Here is a 12,364-nt window from a genome sequence, read left to right as displayed (position 1 = left end):
AGCAGACCGGGGCCGCATATGAAAGGATGGGTCTTATTAATAGCAAATAGCAGATTATTTTTGATCTGGACGATAGGTGCTTGTTGTAGAACAGTCTGCTATTTGCTCTGAAGGCTTTTTTGGCTTTGTCGAGTTGAGTGATCATATGAGAGTGACCTCTGAGCAGTTCATCCAGATGTACCCCTAGGTATTTGACTGATTTGACATGGGGAATGTCTGCATCAGTATCTGTTCCTGGAATTTTTGTAGTGGTTTGAAGGATTTGAGCTTTTTGACAGTTATTGAAGTAGTGAACTGGTTTCCTGAAAATGATGGTTTCGCACTTGCTCGGGTTGATCCTGACGTTCCATTTAGCATAATGGCTATTAATGTTGTTGATAATGTTATTCAGTTGGATTTTAATTTTGTCCGGATCCTTGCCAGCTACATAAAAAATGGTATCGTTAGCAAAAGCTATAGAGAACGAGTTGTTATTTTGGTTAAGTTGGTATAGATTAATGATTTCACAGGTGAGAATGTTAAAGAGTGCTGGTGAGTTGACTGTTCCTTGTTGGAACCCTTCTAAAATATGGAAAATGATGGATGACAGTTGGGACCCGTTTGTGATGACGAACGATTTTCCAGATAACATGTCCAGGATCAGCAGAATGAGCCATCGTTTAAATTTTTTGTTGTGTAGGACGAAGATTAGACCTTTGATCCATCCAGAATCAAAAGCTTTTTCTAGGTCCAATAAAGCTGCAGCTACTAGATATTTATTGCCGAGCAAGGTGTTGACATCACTGAGAAGTTTATGAATGGCATGAGTTGTTGAGTGTTGGTGCTTGAATCCGAACTGGTTGTTTGGTATAATATTATGGTCTTCACAATGTTTGATGATTTTTTTGTTTATTATGATTTCGTAAACTTTACTGATGCTGGTGGTTAGACTGATCGGTCTGTAACTAGAAGGATTGGCTGGGTCTTTATTTTTCTTTAGCAGAGGAAGGACTTTTGCACGTTTCCAGGCTGTTGGAAAGTAACAGTTGTTGATTGCGTTGTTGAAAATTATTGAATATGAAGTGATTATGTTAAAAGGAAGGTGTTTTAAAACTATTGGAGGGATATCATCAAGCCCACTGGAGATTTTATTCGGCAATTTTTTGACGATTGCTTGGAGTGTGGGAGGGTCACAGAAAATGTCATCACCATCAGCTGTTGGGTGAGTTGCCGGATTTCTTGGGTAGAAGTGGGTAATTGTTGTGCTGTTGGTTCTTCTGGCCCTCAGATCTTCAATATATTCATCAGCTTTGTTATCAGCCATTTCTTTGATTCGTGTGTCAATATTTGTGTGTCTTGGGGTGTTAATCGACTCAAAGAAAGCTCCGATGATGTTGAGCTTATCTGTATGGTCCGTAATTATGTTTGGGGCGTCGGCCGGGATGCAAGCTCTGGTTGCAACATTAGGCTCCAATAAATTTCTCTGGATGTCACCAATGATTAAGGGGTCTCGAGGTCTGAGTAATTTGTTTATCTTAGGAAAGAAGTTGTCTGCCCGTCTATGATCGATTCTTTTAATTTGAGATGCCCAGTAGCTGTCAGTCGATTTTTTAAATTCTTTTTTCAGGTCGGATTTTAATTGAGCAAGTAAGTTTTTGGCTGATTGTGTAGCAGGTAAATTGGCTTGAGGGTCTTTTTTCAGCAGTTTATTTAACACTGTTAGCATGTGTGATTTGTCTTTCTTTAGCTTTTTGATTTTGGAGTTTAAATATTTGTTGACACTGTTGATGTTATTTTTGAATCTCGGGACCGATTCTTCAATTGTTTCGCGAATGACGGTGTTAATCTGATCAAGGTGTTCGTCAATTTCTTGAGTCGATAGATTACGGTCATGAGGAATTGTCTGATTAAAGTTTTTCTTCAGTTTGTTTGTAAATTTTTTCCATTTTGTGGATTTATAATTGAATTTGTAGTTATGAGCTCTTACTGTGTTAAATTGTGTACATATGATAGAGAAGATGATTGCCTTGTGGTCGCTATCGTAGTCCGCTACTGTTATGGATTTATTGTTGGAGATGTGGAGATCAAGTCTTGAGTCGATAATAATTATGTCCAGAATCGACTGGCCTCTAATGAAGGTGGGTTCACTCGGAGTGACGGAAGTCGCTCTGAATATTAAACCTTCATTAAGTTCCCAATTTCTGAGTTGCCTTCCTCTTTCATTTGTTACCGAGTCACCCCAGTCTTGCCTTCTTGCATTCAAGTCACCTGCTAATATGAAGTGGTTATCTGGGTTTTGTAGTTTGAGGTCATTAAGCAGGTTGGTGAGTTCATTAGTGAAAATTGTTTTATTGTCATGTGCAGCGTATGCCGCTATGATAAAGAGATTTTTGATTGAGTCTGACTTAACCTTTATTATTGTGTATTCCAGAATCGAATTATCTAGTGAAGTTGGAGAGTTGATTTTGGTGAAGTTGATATTATTTTTTATTAGGATAGCAGTGCCTCCGCCTTGCACTGAATTTTTTCTATCCGTACGAATGAATTCATAATTTTTAAAAGATAATTTATGCTTTACGTTAAGTTTTGTTTCAGTGACTATTACTATGTCTAGATTATTGTTAGTTGCGAAACATTGAAGATCGTAACGTCTTTGATTTGTTTGGATAGAATTGACATTAATGGCTGCGATTTTTAGTTTGCTCATTTTATTTTGGTTATCCATGTTGAATTTGCAGGATGTTGAAAATTTGCTCGATTCTTCTCGAGTTTGTTTGGACTTGGTTAGAAATTTGAGTTATTTGAATGTTAACTGCTGTCAGCATGTTTTTGTTCATTGATGCTAATTCATTTTTAAGATCGTTGATCCAGTGGGGGGTGCTGGTAGACGACGATGAATTGATGTTGTTACTGTTTTGGTGCTGATTTGATTGACTACGTATATGTGGTTCCTGAGATTTAGCTGTGGCCGAAGCGTATGAAATAAGCGGATTTATTGTTCTTGTAATTCTGTTTACTTTAGACGTATTAATGATTCTTTTTTGGGCAGCTGCATTTTTCTTGGCATTAGCGAAAAAATTTAGTAAATAGTTGTAAAGGATAATTTATTAGATGTTTTAAATAAAAAAATGAATTTTTGTGGGAAAATTAAAAAATAAACGCCCAACGTGGGGCTCGAACCCACGACCCTGAGATTAAGAGTCTCATGCTCTACCGACTGAGCTAGCCAGGCATCGGCAGGCAAAGTCGTTATGTTTTTCATCAACGCAGGGCCAAAACGACGAAAGTGGTAAAAAAACGAACTTCAAAATGGTCAAGTTACTTCCATATAAATTTTTAATTTTAATATAAATCACTTGCTACAAATATTTTAATTAATAAACTCACTTATTATAATTTATCAAAATATTATGAAATCATTTTAATTACATCTTCCGTATAAATATTAAAAAAAAGTAATTTATTAAAAATAGTTTGACTTCAGTAAGAGGAAGTACGATGTACGAACTGGCATACACTGCCATCTAATTATTTAAGTTTTAATTAAAAAATTACCGCGTAATTGTATTCTACTCAAAAATAATTTATATGAAATTTAAAAAGTGCGATTGCAAAATAAAAAAGATTAAAAAATTTTAGACAAAAATTTATTATTCTTTATTAATTAAATATTCCTAACAATTACAAAATATTTGATTTTAAAAAGTATGAAAGCTCATACTAAATTAAAAAAAAGGAATGCATTCACACATTTTTTTTCTTTTTTTACTGTAATTTTAATTCAGTCTGTACATCAAATTGTAGGTAAAAAAAATGTGGATAATAAATTTACTCAGCTTTAGTTTTGCTAGAGTCTTTGTAGTGCAAGAATACAAATGAAAATATGAAAACACCAAACATCATTGAGAATGCACTTGCGTAGTATGGGTATGCACTTGGAATAAAACGTTCGTACTGAGTATGTTCAAGTGGACGTACTGATACTTGGGTAGTACTGTACAAGTGAGTTAAACCAATTCTATTGTAATCGACTTTGAATTGATAGACACCGTAGACATCAGGAATTTTAAATCTTGCTTCATAACGACCGTATCCAGATGGTGTCATGGTCATACGGACAAATGGATCAATTCTTACGAATTCAAGCTGTAAATCATTGGCTTCATAGGGTACCCATTTGTCACCCATTAATTTTTCAACGGTAATTGTGTAAATAACATCATCCATTATGGTATAAGCTGCTGGTGGACTGTGTTCACCAATACGATTGTGGTTAACAGATGATACACGAATCACACCGTTTTCTTTGAAGACCCATTGAGTTATTGCTTTAGCAACTTCTTCGTTACCTGATTTTTCATAACGTTTACCATCTAAAATAATAAATAAATGAATTTAATACATAAATTTCATAAAACTAAAGGTTTTAATTGAGTGTAAAGTAATTTACCTTGAGCCTTTTCAATAGCACTAGTAAAAGCTTCGTCACTGAAGAAGTAAAGGGACCCAGTAAACAAAACACGAGCATTATTTCTCGCTTGAAGTGCAGCAATTAATAGAGTATTTTTTCCAACAGCATGGGGATAATCTTTAATCTGCTGTTTAGGATTGTACGAGTATGCCGAGCTGGATCCTGTGAGTAAGCGGAGAACTAGTGGATTCTCCCGGTCAGCAATTAATCCAGTACCTTCATAAAGCAATGGAGCAACTTGTCTGTTTCCAACAATAACCGGAGCATTGATAAGATTTTCTGGGTCCGCGACTATTTTTGTATGATATCCATCGTCAGTCACGTCATAATTCAAGTGATCGATAACACTGGCGCCTTCTTGGTCTAATTCAAATCCACACTCGCTTGCTAATTCTCTCAGAGCTTCTCCAGATTGAGATGAACCAGATACCAAAACATTACCGCCATTGTCAATAAATTCAGTTATTGTTTCAACATTTAATGCTCCGCCGAATTCTTCAACTGACGGTGAAAAAATAATTAAATGCTCGTACGAATAATTTCCATATTTTGAAAGAACTAGATTAGCATCATCGGCTAGCTTGTATGTCAACGTGTAATCACGGTCTGAAACAAAATTATTTTTAACGATTATGTCAATTGTAGGTTACAGTATACTAAAGAATTTAGTTTTCATGAATTAATATAACAATATAAATAATTATGACAGTTTGTAAATATATTTATACATTATTTTAATTAATTATAATTTAATTAAATAAACAATGAATATTAATTAGAATAATAAATGAAGTTGGGTATGATAGATAATGATAAATAAAAATACCTTGGAGCCATTTAAAAAATATTGAATGTGTTTCCTTGATTCCAAGATTATCAAGGAGAACAAGTGTACGTCCACCGGCATTTGCAAACGTGAAAATGCAGAGAAAATAAAATAAACTTTGGCCAAAATACATGATCACTCTCGGGGTTTAATTAAATGGATACGATATGTGCCACGAGAGCGATTTTATGATTACAGATATAGATGCCTGTGTGTGTAGAAAAAAATTTAATAGATGAAGGAAGTGTGACATGTCTTCAGTTAATACGTCAGCCATTTTTACCATGAATTGATAAGTAAGAGAGTAGACAAAGTTTTAAATTTAAAAACAATACAGCAGAGACGTCTTCAGAGTATTTAGCCAATATCTGTTGTCACCTGGAATCTAAATCTCCATCTTTGTTGTTTTTATTCAGTGGTTCCATTAGCATTGTTGAGGTCGGTGGTAAGGTTACGTCAAAAAAAAAGTTAATTAAAATTGTTGAATAAATAAAATATTGAATTACAAGTGAGAGCAATTGTTGGTATAAAATAGGTGTCATGTGGACTGACAGGCGTATAGCCAGCTATGCTATTTGCTTGCTGGTATTCCAAGTACGGCTGTCTAATTCACGTACTTCTTGGAGACTAAATGCTGATGGAGTTGTGAAGGCTACTCAGTTCGCATCACCCGTTGAAGATGATCCGATTTTTGAAATTCTCACTTCAACAGTAAGTTCATCTAATGGGCAGGGTTGGAGCAAAAGTGCCTCAACTGACAATCAAGAAAAATTACAAGTTTATTGTAACGAATTCAATAGCTTTATAACAAGCAATAATGACAGGTAAACTATTGTTATTATTCATTATTGCATGATATTACTTTTTCATGATACTGAAAATAGCAGACGTCATACAATTTCTTAATTTTTATGAACAATTAACTTGTAAGTAAAATAAAATTTTTCGAATATGGACAAAAATATTTTTCAAAGTTTTTTATTTCTTTACTTAAAAGAAATACATTTTTTAAACGTCAGCTACTTTCAGTATCACACTTTTTTGTGCTAATTGTTATTTAATTCACAAGTTCTGTTATGATTTATGTATGACATCATCAATAGCTTGTTTGTTTTTAAATATTTGTGTGTTAAAAATAAATGTTTGAGCTTTTTTTAGCTAAGCAAAATAATTTTGTTATTATTATTATATGTATTGATGTGCATTGGCTTGATGTTTTTTATTTAAGTAAATTTAAAAATTTTTTTGGCAAAATAATTTTAAGTAAATTATCCAGAGAATGCTGTGTGGTAATTAGTGATATTTTATTTCTAATAGTAGTATATTTGTTTTTGCCCGTAGTTAGTGTTTGTGTGTGGCTTGCTGTTGTCATTACAGCAATTATGACAGCCTTAAATTTCGTGCAGACGTTTTGTTTCCTACACCATGGCGGATCCACCAAACGCAACGGACACACTGACCTCTGCTGCTGGATCAACATCATCCCAGGAGCAACAGATCGTGTGTACTGCTGGTCAGCAGTGCGAGGACATTGTATTGGACTGTGGGAAGCCAGTTAATTACACGTACTACGATAATCTTGTTGGCATTGCTAATCGCAATAAACATCCGCTGGTACCAGAACCACATGTTGCTCTCATGTTCAAAAAGGGCAGCACTAAAGTTGAGGATGTTGATATTGATTTACTCGAGAGACGACTCAAGAAAGCCAAGCGAGAGGTATATATTTATTAGTATTTAATTCAAAGTTTAAATACGTAATTAATTATAATAAATTTATTTTAGAAACCAAAGTCAGTTCAATTGTACAATCAAATTGGTAATTTCTGGCGTATAAAAGGCAATGCTGAGCGATCAATCGAGTGTTTTAGACGAGCACTTGCAGTTTCACCTCATAATGCTGAAGTTTTATTGAATTTAGCAAGGGTACTGATGGTTTTACAGTATTTAGATGATGCTACGTACTTAGCACGACGATCATTAGAACTACAACCACCTGATCGTAATGCATGGGAACAGTATCTTACACTTGGACAAATATTTAAGGTAATCATTACTAAATTTAAGTCATTACTTATTACTTTAATCAGCTGATTAAAGTTCAAAACCATTGTAATTTAAAATGATTATTTTTAGGCATATGGACATTTTCAAGAAGCAGCTGTACATTTAAGACACGCTTTGGAATTAAAGCCAGACCTCATAGACGCTGCAGAGGCACTCAAAGAAGTTGAATCGCTACCAACTGCTAGTATACATGTGTATACTTTGCTCATAATTGTTTGCTTGGTAAGAGAAATTATTAATTTTAATTCACCGAATTATTTTTAAAAAAATTTATTGTTTAATTGCGTAAATTACTTCGTAGGTTTTAGGCGTTCTACTCGTAGTACTCAGTACTATAGAATGCGATGATAATATAACACTGAACAGTGATCAGCTTCAGCGACCTGTCCAGCGTAATTTCAACCGAACATTATCAATGCGTAGTTTACGTTTAAATGTACCACGCAATAAACGTTGTTAATTTTGTTGTTGATAATATATAAATACTGTTTTTTTTTCTTTAGTAATAAATTATTAATTAATCACTCAAGATCGTGTTCAGAAAAACACTCTGGAGAGTGATAAATATCTGACCAGGTGGTTAGAAAATGAAAAGTCACGTGGTTTAATTAAAACTAGAGGAACGAAAGATTACCAGATACTGCATTTACCTTCCGCAGAGTTTATGAAGGCATTATGATAGTCGAATTGTTCCTCTGGTTTAACCAGATAATAGTTATTTTTTTTGCTATAGTGTACAACTTGGAGAATCAATGTCTGGTTTTTAGAATATCTTCTAGGATAGATGTAAAGACCAGGCGTTAATGCCCCAAGTTATAAATATATTATGATTTTATCCTGTCAAGAAAATTATTCTTCGCGTTAAATATGAAATTAATAATTCAATGATTTATATCGATTTATTACTCGAGAGAATGTTGTTTTTAAAAAAGTTATTTTTTTCACAGAGCATCTTTTTCTTCCAGAGTTAATTTCTGAACATGCTTTAAATGATATTACTTTTGGGAATTTAATTACCCAATGATGATTGTGATAGAAATAAAAACGTTTTTTGAGCAACCGTAATTCGTGAACTTAAGTATTATTTATATAATAAGTAACGACTTATGTATTTGAGTGTGCTAACAATGCTATGATGGAAAAAAGAAAATACCAAAAATACAGTACAATAGAATGTGATAGCAATTAATAATACTCTTATTATTTATTTTTTTAATCCATTCACTAATCCACCATTTATTTAAACTTTTATAACTTTACATTTTCCATTTACTTGATTATTTATACATCTCTAAATATATAATCTAATACACAATATGTATATATATATATATATATTTAATTTTACACTTTATATGTATCGTTGATTAACTGACAGTATTTGTTGATACTAGTTTATTATTATTATTTTGAACGAGATCGATTAAATCTATTTACATACACCAAGTATTGGCTATGCCATTAATATATTTGTTAAGCTCATTATTAAACATTAGTGACGATCTAATAATTTATTGATTCAAAAATAGGATATATGATATGGGGGTTTTTATATCTCAATTAACAAAAATATTTCTATTTATTTAATTTTACAATACACTTTTTTTTTAATATTTTTAATTACTTTTTTAAATAGACAGTTTTGTCTGTGACATTCAAAGATATGAGGAAGGTTTTATGATTTAAATAATAATTAAATAATTTATTATAGATAACGTTGTTATTTAAATATTTCTTTTTGTTTATTCGAAAATAATATACATGAGAATGATATAACATTTTGTCAACTGCCGGTTATTATTTTTTAATGATAATCCAATATTTCTTTTTCTATCCTGTTTAATTGCACTAACAATTTAAGTATTTTTAATTTTCATCGAATGTTAAGTTAATTATTTTAAAAATTTAATTCATTTAATTTGAAAATATTTTAATTTTATATTTAAAGTATTATTTAATTAATTCAAAATCAATCAAAATATATTTTGATTTTTTAATTTTCAACAAAATATTTATTGCTTCCGATAATTATTTTTTTTTTGCTCGAGATTTTTTTATTAGAAAAATAAATTAGTAATTCACGATCCTATCACGCATCCTCTGATCTATAATACTAATTTATTAATCATAATTATAATTATAATTACGTTCGTCATCATAATCAACAATATACTTCGCGATAATAATAATAATATAAAATAAATTCAAGTGCAATGAAATATTACATCATATTTACAAAAAAATCAAAGTATTTTTTGCATTTGCAAAACCTAAGCATGCGCTTTCAAAATATATATCTAATATTTAACTTTTTTTTTTTTTACTATTACGTGGCATATTAAAAATAAAATATAACAATAATTATAATAACTATTGATTGAGATTAAGATTTTAAATTTAACATAACTCACATTTTGTTTGTTTGTTTGTTTTTTTTTTTTTTATATTTTTCTTTGTATGTTTTTTTATTTTATTAGGCTTTTATCTAGAAGCTAATTACTGCTTCTAATTTATTTATGTACAAGTGCCAGTTTTCACTGAGGCCCTACGACGTGTGTTATCTACTCAATCTAATTTCAATGCAATCACGTTTTCTTTTCCTTCAATCATTTAAAAAAAAAAAATACGAAATAAATTTTTGTTTAATATTGAAATTAGCCAACTCTTAATAAATTTTGGATTTTTTTAAAAATGATAAATAATAAAAAATATTTTAAAAAATTGCGCCAATAGTTTTTTTAATTTTCTACATATGCATTCTTAGTTTTTTTTTGTTTTATATTTATTTGGTAGAAAAAATTCGAAAATTGTTAATTGTCTGCTAACTTCAGAATCATATTTTTGTTCGTTAAACATTAAACCATAAAAAATTAAAAAAAAAATCTTTAATCACCGGAAATAAAATAAAAATAATAATTCGTAATGACTTAATTTAAAGATAAATTTGCGCAATGAGAAAAAGTTTTAGTTATTACATATAACATTGTTTCACAGCAATTAGACTGGGTACAGTAAATTTAATATAATAATTATACGTCTTTTTAATTATTTCGACTCACATGCATATGTCACTTTAACAATAGATTCAACAATGTAATAATTAAAAAAAAAATAAGGACGTAAAACAATTAAAACTAATGCAATCAATAGATCAATATCCTTCTCTACACTCTTGTTCATTAAAACATTAATTAAAACTAATACTGATACCTCTTTATCAAAAATGCACAACATGGACGTAAATAATTATTGTCATGCTTACAACAACAATAATAAAAAAATAATAATTATGATAACAATAATTATTCATTTAGTTAATTAACTAAGTAGATAGTTGATTGATAATTAAATTCAAACTAGGCAAGTTTATCGTCAATCTGTACCCAATCCAATAAAAAAAAAGTACGCATATCGTAATCGTTATTCCCTCGCTAATATATAATAAGTATATACATCAACTAGCGAACACGTTTTAATGTACTGGATATTTCTATTTGTGTGTAATACACATGTGTATTTAGCGTTAGATAACGTTCGCGTTGTTATAATATTTTGTCATCAGTTACGACGTTTTGTTAGTACATTCGGATTATTAAAACTGTACCCAACTGGCATTGGAAGCGGAACCTGGAGATGCAGCTGATGGTTGTTGCTGCTGCTGCTGTTGTTGTTGTTGTTGCGATGCACTAGCAAATTCACCCCATTCAGAACCTGGTTGTGCATTTCCGACTGGCTTATGAGCCGGTGAGGAAGTTGGAGTTTTTGGTGGTGGTGGTGCTATTTTGACACCTCCTGGAGGTGGGGGAAGACCTAGTCCTACTTGAGGACGCTTTGACTTTGATGAAACTTCACTACCATCTTTTTTCTGTTTAAAAAGTAGTAGGTATGAATTGTTGTGTTAAATTTAAAAAAAAATAACAATGAATAGTAGACAATACTTACGGTAATTTTCATATTTATTTTAATAGTTTCTCCCTCTTTGAACCTGAGATCTAGCTCAGGTTTAGGTTGCTCTTTTTCTTTTTCAATTTGTTCACGATTTTTTAGCCACTTGAAGTGATCCTGCAGAGCAACATTGAGATCAAAACTGTCAGATCTGTCTAAAAATCCTACACCAATGAAAGCTGCTCTGCCATTGTCATCCTGGATTTTTAGCACAAAGTAACGCGATGAATCAGTTACTGGTTCAACAGCTGCACCAGGATAAGTGTCAATAGGACACTTGGCAAATAATTCTCCACTCATTTTATCCTCTAGTTTAATCGTTATCGTATCACCTTGAGATACCAAACGCATCCTTCCTGTCCATGATGGCTCTTGGAGATTCCAATCTGCTGCTCTATAGTAATTCAAACAATCGCGATTACAATTTTGATGATTATTATTCTTTTATTTTAAAATGTCATGAATAGAAATAAGTCACTGGCAGTTCAAATAAATATGGATCACCAAAGTAATGCTTTTACGATTGTGTTATAGAGAAATAATAAATCTACAATTTCAACAAATGTTTAGGATTATTTTCTTACCTGTGACCTCGATTGGATGCCCTTGGGGGAATTTTAAATACAAATACCTCGGACTTAACTAAAAGCACACTCTCGTAAGACTCCATAATGTTTAATTATAATTATTTAATTGTTTTATAGAAAATAGTATGATTTTAAAATGATGAGTATGACACGAGTACGTTATTTGACAACTCATAAACTGTTAAGTTGTATTGGTTTTATGTACACAGACACAATCACACACTTCCGACGTGATTCGATAACTTCTATCTGCAATCACGCCTCTTTTTCTTCAACAAAAGATAATGATAAAAAAATAAACAATGACATGGTCTGTGTCTAATCTTATAAATAATTTTTCGCGCCAAATGTTTTTTAAAATATTCCCTAATTTATTTTTATTTTTATTTGAATAATTTTTTTAATTACAGAAATATCGATTGCAATTATTTTGCAGTACATTTTAAATGGTGGCGCCAACTTGGCGCGAAATTTAAAACTTTAAATTTT

At 31.4% G+C, this 12,364-nt stretch overlaps 3 protein-coding genes and 1 non-coding gene across 4 annotated transcripts; 1 reads left to right on the top strand and 3 right to left on the bottom strand.

The window, feature by feature from the left end:
* Positions 1 to 3,138: 3,138 nt before the first annotated feature.
* On the bottom strand, positions 3,139 to 3,211 carry Trnak-cuu (transfer RNA lysine (anticodon CUU)). Its single transcript has one exon. It is a non-coding gene; the product is annotated as a tRNA-Lys (tRNA).
* Positions 3,212 to 3,610: 399 nt separating this feature from the next.
* Positions 3,611 to 5,501, bottom strand: LOC103579199 (dolichyl-diphosphooligosaccharide--protein glycosyltransferase 48 kDa subunit). The gene is made up of 3 exons (XM_008560531.3): positions 5,277 to 5,501; positions 4,430 to 5,056; positions 3,611 to 4,352 (listed from the first exon to the last, which is right to left on the bottom strand). The coding sequence occupies exons 1-3, from the start codon at positions 5,407 to 5,409 to the stop codon at positions 3,808 to 3,810; spliced, it is 1,305 nt and encodes a 434-aa protein (XP_008558753.1). The 5' UTR covers positions 5,410 to 5,501; the 3' UTR covers positions 3,611 to 3,807.
* Positions 5,502 to 5,579: 78 nt separating this feature from the next.
* On the top strand, positions 5,580 to 7,837 carry LOC103579198 (uncharacterized). The gene is made up of 5 exons (XM_008560530.3): positions 5,580 to 6,100; positions 6,683 to 6,995; positions 7,062 to 7,322; positions 7,413 to 7,565; positions 7,645 to 7,837. The coding sequence occupies exons 1-5, from the start codon at positions 5,817 to 5,819 to the stop codon at positions 7,801 to 7,803; spliced, it is 1,170 nt and encodes a 389-aa protein (XP_008558752.1). The 5' UTR covers positions 5,580 to 5,816; the 3' UTR covers positions 7,804 to 7,837.
* A 734-nt stretch (positions 7,838 to 8,571) lies between these two features.
* On the bottom strand, positions 8,572 to 12,131 carry LOC103579200 (NECAP-like protein CG9132). Its single transcript, XM_008560532.3, has 3 exons — positions 11,873 to 12,131; positions 11,286 to 11,682; positions 8,572 to 11,208 (listed from the first exon to the last, which is right to left on the bottom strand). The coding sequence occupies exons 1-3, from the start codon at positions 11,956 to 11,958 to the stop codon at positions 10,936 to 10,938; spliced, it is 756 nt and encodes a 251-aa protein (XP_008558754.1). The 5' UTR covers positions 11,959 to 12,131; the 3' UTR covers positions 8,572 to 10,935.
* Positions 12,132 to 12,364: the final 233 nt, after the last annotated feature.

This window comes from Microplitis demolitor, chromosome 3 (assembly GCF_026212275.2).
Source record: "Microplitis demolitor isolate Queensland-Clemson2020A chromosome 3, iyMicDemo2.1a, whole genome shotgun sequence".
Classification (NCBI taxonomy): domain Eukaryota; kingdom Metazoa; phylum Arthropoda; class Insecta; order Hymenoptera; family Braconidae; genus Microplitis; species Microplitis demolitor.
This window is presented reverse-complemented; position numbering and strand designations above follow the sequence as displayed.